The 23,027-nt window shown below is 47.2% G+C and overlaps 1 protein-coding gene across 3 annotated transcripts in view; it reads right to left on the bottom strand.

Moving 5' to 3' along the window:
* Positions 1-824: 824 nt before the first annotated feature.
* The window catches only part of LOC108160500, a 40,123-nt gene continuing 17,920 nt past the window's right edge, over positions 825-23,027 (bottom strand). Inside the window, exons 2-9 of one of the 3 annotated variants that reach the window (XM_017294537.2) lie at positions 12,072-13,004; positions 10,394-10,633; positions 9,230-9,543; positions 6,259-6,379; positions 5,540-6,148; positions 5,441-5,452; positions 3,036-3,522; positions 825-1,764 (exon numbers count right to left, since the gene is read on the bottom strand). In XM_017294537.2, coding sequence (XP_017150026.1) covers positions 1,068-1,764; positions 3,036-3,522; positions 5,441-5,452; positions 5,540-6,148; positions 6,259-6,379; positions 9,230-9,543; positions 10,394-10,633; positions 12,072-12,441 — 2,850 coding nt within the window. In that variant the 5' untranslated portion in view covers positions 12,442-13,004 and the 3' untranslated portion in view covers positions 825-1,067. Of the gene's footprint in view, positions 1,765-3,035; positions 3,523-5,440; positions 6,149-6,258; positions 6,380-9,229; positions 9,544-10,393; positions 10,634-12,071; positions 13,005-23,027 lie in introns of all 3 variants that reach the window. The other 2 variants (XM_033391398.1, XM_017294538.2) reach the window with 2 other exon arrangements.

The following is a 23,027-nucleotide window of genomic DNA, read 5'->3' as shown; positions in this document are numbered from 1 at the left end:
AATTTCGGGGGAAAAATGTGAAAGAATTATAAATTCAATTTGATGTCATATCAATTGATTTTGTGCTACATCTTCCTCCACTCCATGGCTGCTGACAAGTCGCCTTCCTCCGCAGGCTCTGACATTGTGACTTGGTTGTTTTGGGGATTCTGATGGGATTGGGGCTGAGCTAAGGTCCTTGACTGACTCTGGGGGCTGGGGCTCTGGGGTGGCTGCGGCTGGCATTTGATTTTGACGATGCGTGGCACTTTGAAATTTATGCGCCACTCTAAACACACTTTGTATGCGCCCAATGCCTTGGAAAGATGATGAACGTTTCAAGTTCGAGAGGGTCCTACGAGTACGTGTGTATGGTGTGCTTGTTTTTCCTGGAGAAAATGTTTTTCCCCTTTGCCCAGTGTTTGTCTGTGTGTGTGTGTGTTGGGAATTTAGCTTGAAACTTGATGCTTTTTGTCTGACATTCACGGGGGATAAGCGCAGGTATTATGAGTATTATTATTCTTTCTTCCTTCTTGATGCCACATTTCGAGTTTCTTGGGGCAAATTAAGATAAATATAAATGTCATTTTGCCCTTGCTTTTTATGACATCGAAACGGTCCAATATAGGGCAATAAAGTACTTTATGTTAATGTGATTAGGTTACGTTACTCATTATGCCGAGGCGCTAGCCGAATACGAAAAACTTTGTCAACTTTGTTTCCTCAAGAGTCCAAGAGATGTCCAGGTAGCGTCATATTTCGCTATATTTGGCTATTTCGCATGCAAGCAGTGTCCACAAGAAGCTATTGAGTTACCTACGAGGGCGCAGGGAAGACATTTCCAAATTTGCAAAATTCCATTTATTTATTTAAAAAAATTCATTTGAATCTCAGACAACATACGAGTACGCATTATTTTTCTAGGCAGACGAATTTACATTTACACAGAGACGGGGCTAGTTGATGCCCAATTGTACAGTAAACTTATCCTACAATGGTTCATGCACAAGCAGCTGGTGGAGTACCATGGGAATTGCTATTAATTAGTGATTGGAGCAGCATTTTGGGTCCAGTGTGGGAGCTCAGTTTCAATCGGTTCGGGCCAGCTTCAGTCGCACCGCTATCCTCCTGCACTTCCACATCAGCTGCGTCTCGAGGATGCTAAAGGACATGGCCACCAGGACGAGGCCGAGCAAGAGGTAGGCGCAGCAGGCGTACAACTGAAGCGCCGGTCCGTTGAAGCTGCGGGCGGGCACGAAATCCCCGTAGCCGATCGTCGAGAGCGTCACGAAGCAGAAGTAGGCCCCGTCCACCAGGGACCAGTCCTCCCAAAGTGCGAAGATCACGGTGCCTGCACTGATGTAGCACATGAGGATGAGCAGCACCAGACTAATGGGCACCCGGTGTTGCCGCTCCTCGCACTCATCCTCCGTCTCCTCGTCCAGCCCGTCCTCGGACTCGCTGTGGTAGCGAAGCTTCCGCAGCACGAACTGCTCGCTGCCGCTGCCCTGCTGCATGTACTCCTCGTCGTCGGAGGTCTCCGTAGTGGTGGCCGTGCCATCGTAGAGGGCGGCCGTGGCATGCCGCTGGCAGCGACGCGTGAGCAGCATCTTCTTGCGGTTCAGTGGCTGCATCGTGTGGCGGTGGAACGAGGCGGCCGTGGCATTCAACAGGCCCCTCGAGCCACTGCCCCCACTGCCTCCAGTCCTTTCGCCCGAGTCCTGGGGCCCACTCAGGGGGCTGGCTATCAGCGGCACCCGAGAGGGCGTCCCATGCGGGCAGTTGCTGTTGGCGTGGAAACGAAATAAAAAATGGTAGGAAATATATATATATTATTTTTACGCTGCAGCTGACCATAAAATAAATCAATTAGGTATAAAAAACAACCCCCAAGCCATCCTCAAGCCGTAAAAAGCCGGAATCCTTGGTAAAAGACGTTTGCCTGGACGGGGCCAATCAATAAGGCATAAAACGTCCTCTATACGTGCAATATTGGGCACACACGACGTATACGTATTGACATGAGTGCCACACAAGTAGCCTTTTCCTTGGAAAAATATCAGCATTTATTTTTGGCAGCAACTTGCCCAAGTTAGCCCACATTCAATGGGAGGATGCCAAACTGAATTTGATTCCAGTCTGACTGTCAATCCAATAATCTGTTAAAGTAACAGTCCCCAGAGAACACTCGATAAACTGCACTCGGTATCTGGAGTTTACTTTGTCGAATCAATTTAGCCAAACATTTATTGGTCTGGCCTCCTCTCTGCCAAACACTTGCTCGAGATGCACTTCAACTCCTGCCAGAAGGCGCACCCGAAGGGGAGACAGCTTTGGGGCCTTTCCGGCCGGTAAACATGCATGTAGTTTGAATTTGACAGCAAACGGGATTCAATAGGAATTACTTCACAAATCTGGAGGGGGGGGGGATTCTGGGTAAGCCAATCCGGTCGAGATTAATTGACCCGCTTCAGTGCGAGTGAGTGCGCTGCTCGGCTTACAATTAATTACAGACAGGGCTGAAACTGGAGTAGTCGCATCTGCAAAGCCGCGGGCACAGGTTCACTGCCAAAATTAATTACCAGCTGACGCTCCTCCCGCTGGTTTTTATTAAATAAAATCCTCAAAATGCACGCTCAAAAGAGCGTAGGAGAGCACCATCATCCGAGGCGAGGTTCTTGGCACTCTGGCAGAAAATAGCACCCCCACCGCCACCACAGCGCAGAGACGGAAGGGGAAGCGGAAGCAGGGATGAGGTGCACTGTGCCGCGTGCTGGTTCTGAAGTGTTGATTTAAAGCGTTGCTGGCACACGAAAAGTTTGTTTACGGAATTAAATTACCAGCTTGCCACAACATTTCGCTTCCGATTGGTGGATTGGTGGCAACAGAGCAAAGAGCCGGCCTACGAGAGGCCTTGAAGGAGTGCTTAAATTTGTACACCAAAAGCGATTTAGGAATTAGCCAAAGCCTATTTCCGGCTGGCGACAGCGGCACTTAACCTCTGACCAACTCATTTATGTGGCCATTATACCGGTGGTCTGCCACATGATACATACCTCAGGCGCTCTCGCTCCTGCTCATCCTCGTCCTCCATGATGTCCACGTTTCCAGTGGCGCTAGGGCAGAGCAGGGTCGACAATGTGCCCGCAGCACTCGAGGTTGTTGATGGTGTTGTTGCAGTTCCTGCTGCTGCTGCTGACGATCCTGTTGCTGGTGCAGCCATGCCACAGACACCTGCGGCTATAAAACTGTTATCGGACATTGTTGCGGCCCCACCTCCACCTCCTGTGGCAGCTTTAATGCCGCCTGACAGTTGTGGGCTCGTCGCCGTCATTGCTGCTGCCGTGTAGGTCAACAATGCAGGAGAGGAGGCTCCTGACGCCGCTGCAGCTGCTGCGGTGCTTGTTGCTGCCGTTGTAAATGCATGTGGCAATAAATCATGCCTGCTGGATAAATCCACCGCTCCCAAAGCGGTTCCAGAGTCCATCAGAGCATTGATCTCGTGCGGCAACGGCTTGGTCACGAACTTTCCACGACGCACAGCTGCAGGGATTACAATTAAAGCTAAATTAAACACATTTAAATTTGATTCGGGGCACACAGAGGGAACAATATCATTAGAATTAACCAAAATATATAAAGCTCCACACAAAGCTGGCCAAAAAGTTGGAGCACAAATTGGCAAAGCAACTTCCGACAACTGCCACACACGGTTAACCCCGTAAGCCGGCAGTTTCGCCCACTGGAAGTGGCATTGTGAGTGGGGAGAGGGAGTGGGAGTGGCAGATGCGATGGTGCAAGTTTAGCTGCAGTTAGCGGAGGCACACCGAGGATGCACAACAAAAATTATTTGCTTTGCATTCGCAAAGTTCGCCGAACAATGCAACAATGTGGCCGACGGTTTTGGATGCCACTTCCACTTTTCCACCGCCCTGCAAAAGTTTGGCGTTGACTTTCATTAGCGGCTGGTAGTGGCAGTGGCAGGCAGGATGTCAGAGGCTATATTAACATCTGGCGGTGCATACAGTGGGGCAATCATCGGAGGCATGAACTTCCAATGGCAGTCCACGTATTGAATGCATTTGATAAATACGCACAACCAAATAAAATAATTTCTGGGCTATAAGGAAAATTGTGTTTCCAAGGTTCTCTGTCAAATCTGAGCAGATTCATTGCCACAACCGCATTGCCACGTTGATCCTTCAAGGAAGTGGAAACCACTGTGCCTGGCTCCCATTTGGCACCAAGGAGCGAACGAACGGAAGGAACCCTTGGGACATCTTTCACTGTGGATCTGTCAGCAGGACGCTGGCAAAACGCGATGCGGTTTCGGGTCCGGACATGGCCAATTTGAAAATATTTACTTTAACTTGGATGGCACTCGCAGCACTCTGGCCCCCACACATACACACACACCCACATCCACACCACCCACCATGCAAGTACGCTCACAAAGATTCATTAGAGTGCATGGAATGAGGCGCCTGAAAGTGACTTTGGTCATGTGGCATGGCTGCAGCAACTTTGGCAGTGCTTTAATGGTGTGGTCTGCCACGGAGGGTCGTTGTTGGTGTTGGTGTTGCAGCGGGTGCTGGTGTCGGTGTCGGGGGGGGGGATGGCTATCCCTTTTGATCTGTGTCCGGGTGCCAGTTGAGGACAATTAACATGCATAATGGAATCAATGGAACACTCCGTTGACAAATGGCCGAATCTCACGCTGCAATTTGTTGCGGAATTAAACGGAATTCTCCGAGGAGGAGTGCTTGCTCAAAAGCGTCACGTGCCGCAGCGACTGGCACACGAACAGGACCAACAACAAGAGCTGTTAACTTTAATGAGTTTTGCATGCGTCGCACAAGCTGAAGACGAGCAGACCGTGGACACCCCTCATTCACTCCACAGTCGTTGGCATTGTCGTTGCTGCTGTCGTCGTCATCGTCTTTATGCCAAGTGCCAAGTCATCATTATCGTCAATAAAACTGTCGCACATGTCGAAAGTTGCCTCAAGTGCATGTTGTCCTTGTCGCCGTCTTTTCTCGGCGTGTCAAGCGGCTTAAGTTGAAAACTTTTAATGCCACAGTGGGTAAAGTATGTCTGCTTAAGTCTGTCATTTTAACACGCTGCTGCTGCTGCTGCTGCTGCTCCTGTGGCTGCTGCTGCTGATGATGATGCTGGAAACAAATTGTTATATAATTGAACGCGTAAATGAGCGCAGGGAGGGATATGTAGAGGGGCAAAAGTGCACAGCATTGCTGGGGACAACTGGGCGTATGATTGATTGATTACAGTTCGGGTTTGTTTCTGGTCTCAGGTTAGGGCTAAAAGCTGTCAGGAAAAACATTTTGCGGGCTTTCCATTGCCATGTGCACAACTCTGGCACAAATGGTTGATCCAATTAAATTCAGTTTTCATTGTTCGATTTATGCAAATTTTCCGCCCGACTATCATTATCGTTCATTACCTGTTCTCCAGCCTATTCCGGCGGAATCGAAGCATATTGAGGTAAACCGTAAACCGTAAAGCGTAAGCCGTAGAGCTATAAGAATGGAACAATACTCACCATGAATACTGGCTGTTTGGTAGGCAGGCGGCGGTGGCAATGTTATGCCCTCCAGTGTGACCGTTGATTCAGTGCCTTGGCCCGCAATGAGTGGCTCGTCCCGAGCCGGTGCCAGCAGTCGGTGCTTCGCGGTGGCAGGCTGCAAGTGAATCGTGTGATACTTGACCAGCGGCTGCTGGCCAAGACCAGGCCCAGAGCCAGGCCCGTTGGCCGGCTCTGCCGTCCCAACCAGATGCTGCGAGTGCTGTGGACTGCCCGCTGCAGACGGTGCAAATGGAAAGTAAATCGTGGCGGTGGCCGGCCCATAACAATTGGGCGGCATAGTCAGAGGCATTGACCGCAGCATGCTGCTCGGCACGGCGACAAAATTCTGTTGCAGTTGCTGCTGGGGATGTAGATGTTGGTGATGTTGCCGCGGTAGAGTCGCTGTCGATAATTGCTGCTGCTGCTGCTGCTGCTGTTGTTGCGGTGCATATTTCAACATTGCGCTACCCGTTGTTGTTGTTGTCATTAGCATGACATCCGGATGCTGCTGCTGCTGCTGCTGTGGCTGGTAAAAATGCTGCTGCTGCTGCTGCTGATTCAAGTTGTGCAACAATTGACAGGCATCTGGTGACCGAAAAGAGTGCAAACAGGAGCGAACGTGTTAAAAGATGATTAACGACAGGCCAATTGTTAAGCTGACAGTACAATTTGCATACGTTGAGTCTTTCACTTACCTTCTCCCTTATCCGGGGGCAGCTTGCCCCTGGCCGCCGCCTGTCCTTGCCCGTATTCGTAGCTCTCGTTCAGACTCGTCTCCGTGTTGGCCGCATCGTATTTGCAGCTCCTGCAGTTGGCCTGTAATTGGGTGGGACATGGCTTTATTAATTGTCCGTATTCATCGGAGTAAAATAAGGCCGAGTGGCATAGTAATCAGGGAATGGATATTGTTCCCTTGATTGTGCAAGTGTTCATTGCGGCTGCCTTTCAAGACTGTTTTCGGTTTTGATGGAATATCAATAAAACCCGTAATTTGTATGCCTTGTCCCTGTCCCTGGCGACTTCGGAGGCCTGAATGACGTATGCCCGCAGAGCACCGCAACGCAACACCCCGCCCCTTCCCAGACGACTGATGTCATACTCGTGGTCCGCCCACAAAGCTGTTTGCGGCTGATGCCAGCCATCATGTTCGTTGCGGTTCTGTGGCATCATCATGATTTGCCAGAGCAATCTGATGGACACACACAAACGAAACGTCTCTGTCCCTTGGCTTGTGGTTGGACGGCGACAGGCTACAGCATGACGCATGCTGATAATTGCAAAAGACGAAAGCCAAATGCCAAAATGGAGAGTGGCAGCAGCCAACACGATGACGATAATAATTCAGCCCTTGGGGCGAATCCCCAGAACAAACCACAAGCTCCGGCTCAAGTCTTATCGTTTTACATACACGCATGCACATCCTGTGTCCGAAAAAGGCCCCGAAATGCGACCCACACCCCAAAACACTCCACTCCACCCCACTCCAAGCGATCCACATTTGTGAATTTCCCAGGTGGGATAACGCCCTAATGAGTCGCTAAATGCATCCGAAAACAGAACATCGGAGGCCCAAGTTCTAGCGAGCCTGACAAATGCAAAAATCTTGTTCAACAAGTCTCAAAAAAAAAAGCCGGAAGGAGTGGCATTTGACAAGCTCGAGTGGCTTCCGTGGCAAACGCAAAAAGTCTTGAAAACTATTCTGTTCACCGGATGCCACTTTACAGTTCCGTAGTAGCTGTTTTTGTCTTTTACTTGGCCAAAAATTGAGACATTCCATGGCCCTACTCCACTTTAACAGAGTCCTATATATACGAGCGTATATGTATGTATTGTACACATATATATAAGTAGAATTTAAGTAGCTTTCAGCGACTGGCGTGTAATTGTTTATGTGGCGGAAAAAGTTTTACCCTCGTGGCATTAAAGTGACTCGCACTCATTTCAATTTACTTAGCACGAGCCCTGAAAGGAGGAAACTTTAAATTTATGCGGCAGGCATTTGACCCAACTCAAACTGCAACAGGCGCCAAAGTTTTGGCCAACTCTTAAAGTGTCGAATGGGCGAAAGGAAAGACCAGTGAAGTTTTCGGGGGGACCAGTGAAGCTTCCAAAATTCGGGGCCGAGCTAAAGTTTGCAGTTCATTAAAATCGACAGAGTTTGCTTTCAAAATGTTAAGTTATGAAATGAACTTTTTGTTTGTCCGCGCCGTGCGCGTCCGTCGTCAGATGACAATCAGGCGACTGGCATCGCGATCAAATTTGCTCTGGCGACCGCAAACTCACTTATTTATTTATTTAACCAAATTGTGATGACCTTTTTTTCCTGTTTCTGTTTTTCTGTTTTGCCATTCGTTTTTGCCACACGACCATAATGTGGCAATTAAACAGAAATTTGCAAAGGAAAACCAACAAGCGATGACCGGGACGAATAATTGAAAGACCTGTGAATGCAAAACACAATCGTTCTGAAAGCTTTAAAGAGTGAAAGCTGATAGTTTAAATCTACGTACATGGAAATACTGGAACTTCTAACTGGGGGCTCTGGCAGAAATGTCATTACGGGAGGCCAGCAAATCACTTACAAAACTTATGCACGAATGCACAGAACACGCAAACACAACAAAAAGGCTCGGGGCACCCTAAAAAATATATATTTCTATACTGTATACAGCGATAAGGAGCTCTGTTAGCACAGCAAATAGGACGCAACGAAACTGGGAAAAAATCAAAGCTCAGTCCCGACCGGAAAGGAAAACAAAAACAGTCCGCCGCACTCTGCACAAAAAGTATAACAAATACAATACGCAACAAAAAAAAGCAAAAAAAAGTTATGTTGTTTTTGCCCAAAATCAATTACAAACTTTCAGTTTTCCGTTAATAGAACCCGGGCTTACAACCCAGAAACCCAATCTGGGGACCGCGATCCACTTAAAAGGCTTCTGGTGTCGTAATTAAAAGTCGTAATAGGAAACCCGAAATGCAGTTTGATTTTCCAAGGATACTGGCGCTGAGTACTAAATCATGGGGAAAAGGAGAAGAAGAAATCGAGGGGAACAGTACCGGAAATGGGCATAGGGAAGAAAAGGCATAATCGCAGCATTTAGGGAATTTGTAAGCAGACCCCCTCCCCTGCCACAACAAGGCCACCATTTCTTTGGGTGTTCAAAGATCCCTATCACATCCTGGTAGGATTAGGACTGCCATACATCGCCATACAACAGTGCAGAGTAGAGCAGAGCAGAGAGCAATGCTACAACCAACCCACGCTGTCGCAACTTTATTGCTGGATAAGTTTGGGAGGCAGAACTACAACCAGAGCAAGGAAAAACACTTGGTAAGTAGTGGGAAAAGTTGGTGCCAGAAAATAACAGCCAGCTAAACTTTTGGCCCTGCAACTCTGGACACACGAAACAATGTCGGAAGTTTGCTTTGCAATGGCAAATAGCTTGATATCCTTGGTGGATCGACGTCGACGACCAGCAACAGTTGCTGCTGCTCCTGCTCCGGCTACTGTTCTGAGTGGGTGGTGAATCCTTCCAGCCATCGAATTAAAATCCATAAAAATGTCAGCATGATGAAGTTGCAGTCAACTTTGCCACTGCTCTTATAAACTGCAGCTGTTGCATGCACTTAAATAATATCAATCATACGCCATGTTTGACTTACCCCATTGCCAGCTGCCGCTGCCGCTGCCGCTGCCTGACGCCGTTTTGTCGCTGTCGCTGTAGCTGCCATCGTCGTTGTTGTTGGTGTCGCTGACGCTTTCGTTGCTGTCGACGCTGTTCCCCTTTGAGCTGGCGGCTTCTTCTGACGATGCTTTTGCAGCTGGCAGCAGAGTCGCATGTACGTGCACTGCAATGCCTCGGCAAGCTGCGTGCCCAGACTGGACAGACACATCAGCATCAGAGGCACTCCGATGAGGGCGTAGAAAATGGTGGCCAGCTTTCCAGCGGCTGTGCGGGGTGTAAGACTGCCATGACCTGTGGCAGCGAAAGAAAGTGTTGGTGTGTGATGGAGATAAAATATTTACTTTACTTATAAAAATGGGGAGCACGAGCGAGCTGTGATATGTATATACATTTATGTAGTTTTAATGGGAAAGCTGTGGAATACCCCCACGATCCTGAGCGGCGAATTGTGATTCTTTTGGAATTCCAGGAATATAAATAACCGTAGAATTATGAGTCAACGAAATGATAAGGAATACTTAGGATAAGTAAGAGAATTCACTGACTAATCGAATGCTTAACTTCTCGTTCAATTAAGTAGTTTGCCCACGATGTACATTAACAATTCAGATTTAGAAAATGTAAATTTATTTTCCGGTGTTCGCTTTGAATTTCAATCTTCAACCACTTTAATTGTTAGCATAACATTTCTCACGGTTAATCTTTGCTTAATCATTTCTCACAGTTGATTTACGCCTCCCTCTCCTCTGTCCGTGACAACGGACGCAGCTAATGGCCACTAGATACAGTTAATTTGTAACAACAAGCCCATGCCATGCCCCACGCGCCCTTCACATCGTTCGGCATATGCAAATATTTGAAATGGGCCTACGGGGCGTATACACAATGTGTCTGCTTCTGCTTCTGCTGCCGCTGTAGTTTGCACTCGAAGGCGTCGGAATGTTGTCTATTTGCCCTCATTGCCCGCAGTGTAAATGTTTGCAGTCCCGCCCTCCCTCAGGATGCCCCAAATCATAATAAGCAGCTCCAGCTCCTGCTTGGACGTTCCCCTAAGATGAACATCAAACATAAATCTAAACAGCTTAGTCGTCGCCTTGGGGAGGAACGGCAGGAACACGCTGAAAGCGAAAGCGTAACTTACCAATTGTCGTTATCACAGTGACCGAGTAGAGCAGGGCTTCGCTGAAGGTCCAGATCTGTGTATCGCCTGCATCGTAGCCAAAGTGTCCCAGGGCACTGGCGCTGGCTGCCTGGAAGCTGGCTCCGCCACCGACTCCGGTGGCTCCTTGGCGCGTGGCTGCCACAATGGATCCCTCGAAGCGGCGCAGCTGCTCGTGCACCAGCATCGTCCAGTTGCGTTCGTACAGAACGTTTAGTTTCTCTGCAAGACGGGCGAAGAGAAGAAAATGTTAAGTGTCATCGAAAGGATGTCGAGGACAGGCCGAAACCCTTGTGGCAATTATGCAATTTCATACCAAGTGCAGTGATAACCTCTGTCAGCCTTCGACCCCCCCATCGACACGGCCGACAAGTGCTTGCAAATGCCTTATCCTTTGCTCACCTTTTCCCCACCCACATTCAGCCTCTCCCCCATTGACTTGGGCCAAATGTCTTGCGGCATTTGAGACTAGCATTTGATGTCGTGTTCGGGCCTGGCAAATTGCAGAGGTCGCTTGTTAACAACAACGATAACAGTTCTGAGACTCGTGTGCTGGGTGCTGGGTGCTGTATGCTGACGCCCTCTGGCCTTGAAGGGGCGTTTTTCAGGCATGCCTCCAAGGCACAGAGCCTCCCGCCCATCCATCGGCCCACTCCAATCGAACACTGTTACACACTGTGAGGAAAACATTCAGACCAAAGGTTCCACCTATTAGGAGCATTTCAACAGGATCAAGTGCCTTTGGCCTCTGGAAATGCTTCTACCTTTTTTTTGCATAGCTGATTCTTTAGAGAGTGTTTAATTAAATTCATGTTCCGCGCTCTGCCAGCTTCCTCAAGAACGGATTACGGGAATTTCATTAATGCACTCGTATCAAAGAATTTGTGATTGGATTTCTTTCCTTATTATTGACGAAGTGCATTCCCAAGAGATGGCGTCTGATTAAATAGGGATTCATTTAACAAATGCTGTGATGGGTAGAGAAAATCCTGAAAAATCACCAGCTCATGCTCGCTCGAAAGATAAATGAACTATGTGATGGGTAGGCAGATGGATGGATGCTGCACATCATTAAGCTCGAGGCAGAGGGCTCGTCAGATTAATCATACGCCAGGTGGTACTCTCCACGGAGACTAATGCCTTGGAGCTAAGGTTAATTGGTTTATTTATGATGTGGAATTTTAATTAAACAAATATAAGCTCTAGTGCTCATGAGCAGAGCTGCTCAAAACCACCATCGCGTGCCAATGGCAGTTGCGACAAAGTAATTAGTTTCGAGTAAATCAATTCCGTGCAACAAATAAGCCGCAATAAGCAACACGATAGCAGAACGCAAATGGGTGGAAGAATTATTGAAATTTGGCGCCTGACCAAACATTTGGCTATGCAAATATTTGGGCATTATTCAATTTCGGGAATACGACTAGAAAATGCAATTTTATGCGATTCGGCCGAGCGGAGTGGAATGGCGTGGAGTGGGGTTTGGTTTGTGGTTTATTCTAATTAAAATATTTGCACTGGCTCTATTTGCTCGGCACTAATGGGCAAACGGTGTCGCTTTACAATTACCATTTACCGACATTAAACCTTTTGGCTATTTAAGCAATTTATGGACAATGCGTCAGAATGCCGCATGGAATGCTAATAGGGGGGGACTCACCCGTTATTATCCAGAGCTCACGGAGACAGTCCTCGCGGCTCTTGGCTATGGCCGCCGACTTGCTCAGGTCCTGGGGCGCCTCCAGCAGCGGGAAGATCAGGGCGCCCAGCACGGAGTAGGCCGTCACCAGCAGCATCAGGCCGGGCGTCGAGAGCACCAGCTTCAGCAGCTGTCCGAGGCAGCGTCGCGGGCAACTCTTCTTCTTGGCCATCAATGTGGCCGTGGTCTTTACCCCCACGACTGAGCACGGCCCTGTGCCTGGCCCTGACCCCGCCTCATCAGCCACATCTCCGTCATCCTCTGGCAGGCGCTGCTTGCCCCTAATCTGAATCGCCTTCTCAACGTCGGACATGATCGCGCGCCGTTCCATTAGTGGCCTCCTCCGTCTCCGCTGAGTGGGCCGTCTGTCGCCTGCATTTCCGCTTCCGCTGCGGGCCAGGATCTTGATTCATACGCGCTTTGGCAGCACTAATTACACCAACGATTTCTCGTCACTCCCAATGTCGCTTTCTTCTCACCCATCACTGGGTAGCGGTCTCCGTCCGACTCAGTCTTGTCCTTCTCCTTCTTTGTTTCTCTGTGTGGCTCTTTCACTCTCTGGTTTCTCCTCTTTCGTGCTGTCTCGTCGTCTCTCTATCCGCTTGTTGCCTTTAGACAGCGGATTATGTTTTAAGCTGTTGTTGACTCGTTTTTACGGTCGTTGTTGCACGTTCTTGCTGTTGCTGTTGCTGTTGCTGCTGTTGCTGTTGCTGCTGCTGCTGTGGTTGTTGCCGCTTCTGGGGCTGCTGCTGACGTGGCATTTACTATTGTTCCTGGTCTATGCACTTCTCATGATGGCTCTTCCTCCGCTTGTACTTTTAAAGTTGTTGGCCCAGTTTATTCCCCTCCGTTCTGTTCTGCTCCACCAGCTCCTCCTGCTGCTGCTGCTGCCGCCTGTAAGTGAAAACATTTGTACGCTGTAGTAGTGGCAGTATTCATCATGTTGCATAGTTCCCCGCTGCCCATTCCCCGCTTACACGTTGCCCGTGTTGCCGCCTGGCTGCCTCTGTTGAAGTGCACTTGGGAGTAGGTTAAGCGCACACAACTGCCTCGACCAAAAGGGAAAACGTACTTCGTACTAAATTTGACACTTCACTTAATCTAATTAGCAACTCTTTAAGCCACTAGCCATTGTTGGACATCTGTCGCTCTACTATATACTACGTATGCATGTGTGAGAGCCTCCATGTGTGTGTCTGTGGGGCAATCAGTCAGGCAACAAATTTATCGTAAAGTTGATTATGCCTATAAACTCATTAAAAATGCCAACAATTGTTTATTGGTTCTGGAGAGGCAAACAAAATCAAAAGTAAGCCAATAATGTGTCTTAATTAAATTACAATTATAATTTGTATATGTTCAATTAATGTGAATTCCATACGTGACTGCAGCATTTGAATTATCATAGCCACAAAAAAAAAGGACATAATATTGATAAATGTAAAATAAAATAGCAAAGAGGAAATACCACATATTTAATCATTCAGTTAACTACTAAAATGTTAATCGAATAAGTTAAATGCAATGCTTAAAGGCTCTCTAGCATGGCTAGTAAGAGTTCGCTTAGTGTTTCTAATTTGTGATTTGTATACCATATCTTGGCATGGTTCTGAGACTGCTATTTCCCTACTGGTTGTCCCTTCTCTCATAGTTTACTCGTACATGTGCTGATTGAATTGATTTCCCTTTTCTTTATAGAATGGCGACTCCATACAAATCACTCTGCTGACTTAAATACTTGGAAGAATTCTGCACATCCTATCCTAGCATTTCCCTGAAGCTAATTGGCTCGGCTTCTACTCCATTTGAATGTCGATTCACACATATTGTTCGCGGTTCAGTTAACCAGCCTCAGCCACAATAATCTCATTATCGCAGCCCATCGATTAAGCCCATAAAAATGATAACAATGCTCCCAGTCCCAAGACCACATAATGCCCATTATGCTATACAAATTGGATGAGCGTCTGGCAAGAGCAGTGACAGACAGACTGTCAAATTGAAGTTCCCGACTCCGTCCTCAATTTCCTCAATCATCTACATCCAGCTTTCACACATCAAAGTCCATAATCGTAATCGAGTCGACTTCGTGTGGGCTGCTGGATAATGCGCTCGGGGTATTTAGACATTGAATCAATTAAAACCGAGCCACAGACTCGGCGATTAGTTATTGTAGCCCTCGTGGTTGACGTGGTTGCCGTGGTAGGCCGCCACACGCAACATTTATCGATGTTCAGCGCCAAGAGCACACACATACGTACATACACTGAGGAAAATCTGAGATGAATGGCGATGAATGGCAATCCCTAGCACCGGGATGTCCAGGAACAAATTTGTCGATTGTGGAGGTCCCACTTGTATTTCAAACTTTATTCTGTGGCATAATTTTTCGCAGTGTAGGTGAAACGAAGCACATTCTTTTTCCTCGCCACCCGTCTGTGATGTATGCCACAAAGGGAGAGGCGTCTCCATCTTTGTCCGACTCACGCAATTTACTTAATTGGAAAATAAAATAAGCCAAAGCAGGGTCTGGGCCTTGGACTGAGATTGGGACTGGGATTGGAGCTGGAGCTGGGGGGAGTCAAACCGGAAACTGTTTGGCCACTGAAACAATAGCCTCTTGAGTTGCCTTCTTTTTATGGGTTGCGCGCATAATTTAATTCGGTGGATAGCCGGGCGTATGAGCGACGTACAGAAGGGGGCTAACAGGACGGCAGACTAATGCAAAATTAATGTCAATCGCCGATTACGCCCGCCTCCTGGAAATGCCAATGCCCTCTTAGTTGTGCCCTGGCCGACATTTGAACTCCGATGGAGACACGCACAAACACACACACACACATACACACAGAAAGACCACACGAGGACGGGGAAAACCGAGGCACAGATGAGGGCAAGTGTCTACCGGAAGTTATCCTTTTAGCCAGATTGAAATCAGCTTGGAGTCGCTGCTTAATTGAAATGTTTGCATTTCACTTTAATTAAAGCGTTCCTCCAGCCTACGATTCCAACTGGCAAAAACCCTTTCAGGGCCAGGACACTAGCGATGGACTCTCTCTCTCTCTCCCTCCCGTACCTTAGTTTGTCTTAGTCTCTTTCATTCATTTCGCTTATCCGCTCTTCGCACGCCTTTTTATGAAGCTCCCTGCAAAAGTTTTTAATAGTTAAATATAACAACTTGGTGGCTGCTGCTGGCAGCTTTCCTTGCCATTCCATTCATTTCCTCACCGCCTTTGTCCTGCCTTTCCCTATTATGCAATATTTATGATGATTATTTTTAAATGCAATGACAACAAACGCAGTTTAATTACAATTTTCAAGTCATCAAATGCAGCACCAGCCACAGACACAGACGGGGGGTGGTGCTGGTGCTGGCTGAAGCGGAAGTGAAGAACAGGACAACGGGGACATCCAAGCAAAATGGCGCTAATGGCACTAGCATTTCCTTCTCGGCCCTTTGGGATCAGGGGAGCCAGGGGCTGTTCTTAAATCCAATTTCGCTTCATAATTTTATAGCTCCGCCAGCTCCTACTCCTACAACTCCAGCTCCTGATCCAGCTGCCACCAACATCGCTGCCTTGGCCAGCTCGCTGTCAGCCAGCCTGGCTCTCATCGTTGGTCATTCCCGATTTAATTGCATTGCTGACATTTAGCACCCAGCGCAGAAATCCCATTCAAAAAAAAGTAAGCAAAAACAGGAGAAAATGGTAAATGAGCGGATGGAAAAATGGACGACTGCTTCAGGGGCAGATGTTTTGTCCGCCTCCTCCTTGGACCAAATAATATTTGTTCGTTGGTTTTGGTAATTAAAGCCACTCTTATTGGTAGTTCTGGCCAGCTATAGAATCCCCTGCCGCCCCACAATCGAGATTTTTGAATTGGTTTAAAGCTGGCGATAGAAAGCTGCTGCCCAAATGAACCGAATGGAGAATGGAGACACAAGGCCTTTGACACAATTTTCCGCCCAATTTAATGGCATTCTATTCCAAATTGTTTTCCATAATAATACTAATACAAAGTAATTTAAAACGTCACAAACTGCAGCCCAACCATAAAACACGTTGTTTAAACTAAATAAAACTTGGACAAAAACCAAAAGCGTTGACGCGAATATTTCACTGAATACTCAATGAAAGTTAATTTGAATGAATTTGAAGATACTAAGAGGGAAAAAATAAATCAGAAAACAGAGGGAAAACACTCGCTAATAAGCTAAACAATATTTATAAGTAACAGAATACAAACAGAATATAACAACAAACAATTGCGCAGTCAAGTGACGATAATGAAAATTAAATGCGCCACTATTAGAGGGGCTGTGGGTGGGTCGGCGAACTGGCAGCCTCCACTGCCGGGTGGCCATAAAGGCAGTGGAGCGTGCAGCAGAGAAGTTTTAGCACATTAGAGCCAGACGATTACGAATGGGAGTAGAGAGTGTTATAGTTCCTAAGCCGGAGGTGCGAAACAAGGGGAGAGTTTCAGATAAACAGATGCAGATATGGATGCAGTGGGATATCCGCACGGAGCCCTCGACAGCCAAGCACATGATTATGCAATTGAGGGCAGTATGAAAGGAAGGATACCACTTGAGAGAGTGGCGGACATAATTCATAAAGGAGCTAGAACAAAGAGCAAAGGGGCGAGGGGCCAGGAGCCAGGAGCCCCAAAGAAAGTGGCTGGCACGGACATTAGATGCAGCCACCAGGAAGCCAGGATACACATAATGACCATGTTAATGCCCAACACAAAAGTGCACTGAAAGGAAATGAGCAAGATAAGTAACGAGCCCGAAAATTCTTCAACTGCACCTCCCCGGCACCTCGGAAAAGTTTCCACAAAACAAACGATGCTCCGGAGGGCGGAGGAGAGGCAATGGCACAGGCACAGGCACGGAATGGGCTGGATTTCTTGGCCGGTTCCTCATTAAACGCACTCAAGTTTCTTGCAACATTCTTAATTATGTTGTAAACTCCTTTGGCCACTGCAGAGAGACGTAAAACTGCCCGGCATCTGCAAAAAGAATGGGAAAAAGGAAAAGTTGGCCAACGCTGATTAGTTTTTCGAGTGCCTCAAGTGCAAGTCAGCCAGTCAAGCGTTTTCCCTCAGTCTGTCATCGAGTCAGTCGCTGGAGCTTCAACAGCAGCAGGAGCAGAAGGAGCAGCAGGAGCAGAAGGAGCAGCAGCAGCTCTAAGAAGGGAACGTGCAAACTTCTCCAAACTGCCTGGGAAAACAACAAAAACTCATTAAAAATAGCACAACTGCAGCGAAGCTTGCCCCATAAATACAGAGCAGCGGCGGTGGGCAGCAGAACAAGATCTGGCCGGGAAGGTCAGGCCAAGTCAAGCAGGAAAATGCAAAACTGGCCAACAAATGCACAATAATTAGACGCAAATTTTAAGCTCATTTTGGCTGCTAATGAAGGCTTCCTTTGTGGCCCAAAACTTAATGGCGAGCAACAACAAGGCGATGGTCTTAGTTGCAAAGATGCCAGCCATAAAGAGACCCACAATAAATTCTGAGAAAACTTATAAATTCCCCTTGCGGTAATTGTAATTTCACGTTCACATATATAAAATCATCACTGGCCTTCAACTGTTGCCGAGGGGGGGTGTAAGTACCTTTAATTTATAACCTTTAAAGTTTCATTAACAACTCGGAAAAGTTTAAGGAATTAACGAAAAGTATGCACAACTCTTTAATTCTTTCAAAAGTATTTGATTACAAATATTTATGCATTATTTTGAATATTTCTAAGCTAACAAAACTCAAGCCCAAGCAGGCCAACAGTTGACGGAGTCCGAGCCACAAGTATTCCACTCGAGGAACCACAAATATTGGTCTGTTGAAAGGTATATCAATATACGAAAAAAGCACCTTAAAGTGGCCCAGGGCGGTTTTTGGTTTTCCCACTCGAATGGCAAAGGAGATTCTGCCCTTGGCCGTTGCCTTTGGGCGGTAGTTCAACTTAAACTCGTTAACTTTCATAATTAAATTGTTAAACATCAGTTGGGCTTTAATTGACAGTAGTCGCAGTCCGAGGAGTCAGAGGAGTCCGAGGAGTCCGAGCCACGTCCTGGCCTAAAGGCCAGCTCAGCACAAAATTTCTTAAGTGCCAATTTAGTGGCAATTTGCCTTTGTCTTAACACTTTTCGGACTGCTGCACGGCACCCTGGCAACAGCAAGGGGATGTACTCTGTGGTACGAGTACACGACAATTTAATGTTAATTAAGCAGAACGTTGCCAATGCCGTTTTCTGTGGCTGTGAACTCGATTGGGACTCGTCGAGTCCTGCCACTTTTCTGTTTCGACCAACGTGTGAGTGTGTAAACAAATATTTGAACAGTTGGCCTAATTGACTTTCCCAAGCAGCAGAAGCAAAAAGTTTTCATCCCCTGAAAGAGACAAAAAAGAGCAGCGGAATTAAATCAAATAAAATCGAATTGTTATCCAATCGAACGGGGGATAAAAACCAAAAAAAGACACGGAAAAGAAAAAACCAATGGTTGGCGAAAGGGGTAGAGGTAGAGCGGACAAGGGCGTGCATAAAATGCATGCAAAGGTTGCCGGTTAAAATTTGCATAAAAGCTCCCGGGGCACGTACTCAGCTTGGGGTCCTGCGCCAGACCCCACGTGTCTGTGTCTGTGTCTGTGTGGGGTAGGGGCTCTGATAATGCCATTTTGAATGCACTTTATGCGCACTTTGTCTCAGGGTCTCGCTATCATTAAAAACATTCCCATTTCGCAGCTAATCCCATGATATACCGAGTGTCATTCCGATTTGCATGGATATGAAGGGATATATGCTCGTGTATGGATGTGGGAATCCTACAGCTGGGGCTGACCAACGAGGGGTAGGGTGTGGGTCTCTTCAACGGAGCCAACTATCGCTGTCATGTGTCATGCGGCCGGATTTCGCGGCAAGTGGCAGAGTGCGTGTGTGTGGTGTTGGCACTATTACTGCTGGCGCACCACAAACACCGCACAAACAACAGAAACAACAGAAACGGAGTTTACAGTGGAACTAAAGAGAGCTAAATATGTGGTTTACTGCGGCCCCTCTCTTTGGTGGCTCTTCCTGGAAACAGTCAAGCTAATTACGTTTTGCGTGTGCATAAAATGCTGTCCTGCTGCTCAAAGGGAAATACTTAATAATTACATAAAACACTGGCAGTCCCCTATTTCTATTTCCGACAAGTTCATCGAACTTCAGCAAACCTCAAACTTCATCGCAAGTGTAATCGATTTCCTGTTAGCAAGTGTTGTCCTCCTGCTGCCCGCCCACACTCCTGGTGGTGGCATTGTAATTGCCTTGTTTTGCTTACTAATTGTTTTGTGGCTAGAACGGCAAATTGACTTGGCACGGCCACGTTGCCGCCGACACTGTGGACAAAGGCGGCTCCTTGCGGCCGGCCACTCAGAGTCTCAGTCGCAGGTCCTCGGGACGGCAGACAAGTGTTATTGATGTCATTCCCGTTTTGTATTGCGTATTAATTTGATGCACGAGTGGCCACTCCGCCGCCTATTGACTGGGTGCTAATGGAGCAAACGTGTGGCTCAAGAAAAGAAATCGAGAAAATCGACAGGGCCCCCCACCCCACCGGGCATGTAAGGGATATGGAATAAAGTGCAAACCGAGCGACCCCAATGCTGCTGGGGGTTGGGTGTCCAGTCGGAATGGGCGGCCGTGGAGGAGGCATGACCGACCCAACACATGTTTGCAGAGGGGCGGCTGCAGTGGTCACAGATGCAAACACTCAGATATGCAACGGAAAGCACACTCACGCACACAGATAGACTTGTTGGCACTAGCACACAGATTCCCGAGCAAGTGTGTCATGGACACGGCGAGACTGTTGGAAGAGGAGGAGACGACGAGGAACACATGTTCCACCAGCAACGGCAACGGCAACGACAACGACAACGATGATGACAACGATGATGATGATGATGATGATGATGGCCAGGATGGCGATGGCGATGGCGATGGAGATGGCTGCCTGGGATTGCTTTTACTGTTGATGCTGTAAAAAAGACGCACACTAAAATGGCGATTCGAAGGACAAACAAACATGCCCAATACACACACACACACACACACACACATACAGACTCACTCATTTCGTGCTCTGCGTAATTGTGCATCAAAAACTCGGGCGCACGCATTTATGCAAGATTGCAATTATGATATAAACCACCGGTTGGAACGATAAAAAACACAGATACTCGCACAGAGAGCGAGCGATGGTGAGATGGAGGCAGGCGGAGAGGTGAGCTCTTCTGAATGGATGCTCGTCCATTGTCCGAGGTCCACATTGAATGCCATGCCCCAGAGCCGCAAGCCCGTCCAGCCACGAACCAAAGAGCATAGTTGAGGATTTGCTTTGGCTGAAGGTCGTTAAAGATTCAAATTTCTTGAAATATTTCCCAAAGAATTCGTACACCAAGAGAAAAAAATATCTGAGAATTGAACTTGGATTTAAAAATGTAGACCAAGTCATTAATTTATGAAAATATTTATTTATATATATATTATAAATAAATGTACATATAAAACGAAGTGCTTTCGATTTAATTTGACTATTTCCATTTAGTTCTGTTTCTTTTTCTTCTGTATCTTTTTTTCTCTGAGTGTAGTTACACAAGAAAATTATCGAGCTAAATAAATGAATAAAGGCTTTCAACATTGCTTGCCTGACAACTAATCCGTAATGTAATGCGCTTTAGGATCCCTGAAAAGAATACATACATATGTTATATGTACATCGACTGCAGTGGAAAATTCCATTCGATAATCAAATGCAACCCATTCTCTACTCTGACAATTGCACCTCCACTGCACCTCCATTGCTCGACATGAAAACGTTTTCTGAACTTGAGTTGACCGCTGGCCTGTACCCGCATTCGCCGGCCCCAATCCCTTGCCGGTGTCGAACAGTGTCCGGACGGGCAGTGACATCGACAGACTTCCATTTTGGCCCTGCAAAACTGTCAAAGCGTTAATTGAGTTTGACACTAATGAGCGTGCAATCGCTGCATAATTGATTTATAAATGGCGGACCATCGTGTCACGGCCCCGCCCCCTGCTGTCATTTGCCACTTGAGTTTATGACGTTGTTGCAAATTTCGACTAATTGGGTCAGGCAAACACAATGGATGGTTGGATGGCTCGATCTGAGCATCAGCTCTGGCAGCTCGCATAATTCGAGCAGAATTAGCATTTCGTTAAAATAGGAATTGAAGAGGACAGACACAGCCACAGCCACAGCCACAGCCAGAGACACAGACCACCCAACAAAATCTCTCTCGAAATGTAGGCCGAGCATCGTCGACAGCATCGACCCGTCTTGGGCTGGAGATGGGATTCGAGAGCTGGGGACTGGGATGGGGGAGTGGGGACTAAAACCGGGGTCTGGGCCCTGCCACAAGCACTATTTTCACACAAATTGTAATTAATTTGAATTAATTATGTTCCACTTTCCACATGCAGGTTCAGCTACCAAGGCAAACAGTCCCGGCCGGGCCCCCAGACAAACATCACGTGTGGGCGGCGAAGGGGTGTGGCTTGCGGCATATTTTTTGACTCGGCCAGAGCCACAAATCTGCCGCCAAGCGGAAGGATAAAAAGGGGGAACGGAGGCGAAGTCGTCTGTCTGCCTGGTGGCTGCTTTCGTCTTCATTTATCTTCCTTGTTTCCGTTGCTTGCTTCTGGCGAACATTCAAGCTAATGAATGGAAGAGGCAGACAGTAAAAGAGAGAGAGAGAGAAAGAAAAACCGCTTAAAGGTGAAAGTAAAGTGCATTTCGGACACACACAAACACAGAGCCAAGTAGGCTCCAACTTTTTGAGGGCTTTCCAAATATGGTTTTCATTTTAGAATTCATTTAGCATTTAGACAAAAATTAAACATTTCAAACATTTTATTTTGGCCCACATTAAGTTTGGCACAGGCACCCCAGAGACCGCCAAATATGCACATAATAGTGATAACACCGACGGGGGAGACCGTGAAAATTGATGTGCCTGAGGATGAAGCGGAAAAAGTCGACGGAATTTGGAAGCAGCCGATCCCTAGGACTCTGGGCAAGGCAACTGACGACGAGCTTCCTTGCACCTCGAGTCAAGCGAATCAGGATCAGAATCAGCAAAAGCCAACTCCCAATTGATTCATCCAGATTCCAGGAGGGAATCGAGAGAGGGAGGAGCAGAAAACAGCCTAGCGGCGGGCGAGCCACTTAACAAATCCAAATGTTATGTAGAAAATTGCATGGAAATTGTTTTTTAAATACAAACTAGTATCCAAACCCGATTAATGGAAATTATTAGTTGCAATTAGAATAAAAGGGAAGCCGCTGTTTCTCACATTCTGAGCGAATATTTCTCTAGCAGTCGAAGAGTAATTGCTATAATTTGCTAAGAATATTCCTTAAATGCCATATACAGTGTCGCAATGGGTTCCGGCAACTCATCGCTCCGTATTTCAAATAAAACGGAGCAGCCAGCACGGCACGGCACGTAAGCCGTAATCTCTAAAGCATCAAGTCAAGGACTCTACCACTTAAGACAAATGCAAACAAGCACACAACACACACAGGCATAATCACTGGGGCCCACGTGCTAGGGAAATTAATTTGGATTCCGGCAGTGGATTTTCCAGAAGAGCAGAAAAAAGGGAAAACACCAAAATATCCCTGTAGCCGGAAGCAGGAAACTTGAAGCCGGTATTCGAGAGCAGGAGCAACAGACAATGTACTCGTACTCTCGCAGAGGAGTGAGCCGAATGAGGGTACGTTGACAGCCAAAATTTAACGCTTAAAATGCCAAACACACAAATATTTTGACATTCAAAGCACAGATACAACACTCACACATGCATATGCATATGCATGGAGAGGAGTGAACCCATGTGTCAGTTGTGT

Source organism: Drosophila miranda, chromosome 3 (genome assembly GCF_003369915.1).
Source record: "Drosophila miranda strain MSH22 chromosome 3, D.miranda_PacBio2.1, whole genome shotgun sequence".
NCBI lineage: Eukaryota > Metazoa > Arthropoda > Insecta > Diptera > Drosophilidae > Drosophila > Drosophila miranda.
Note: the sequence above shows the minus strand (reverse complement) of the source record. Positions and strands in the feature narration are given on the sequence as shown.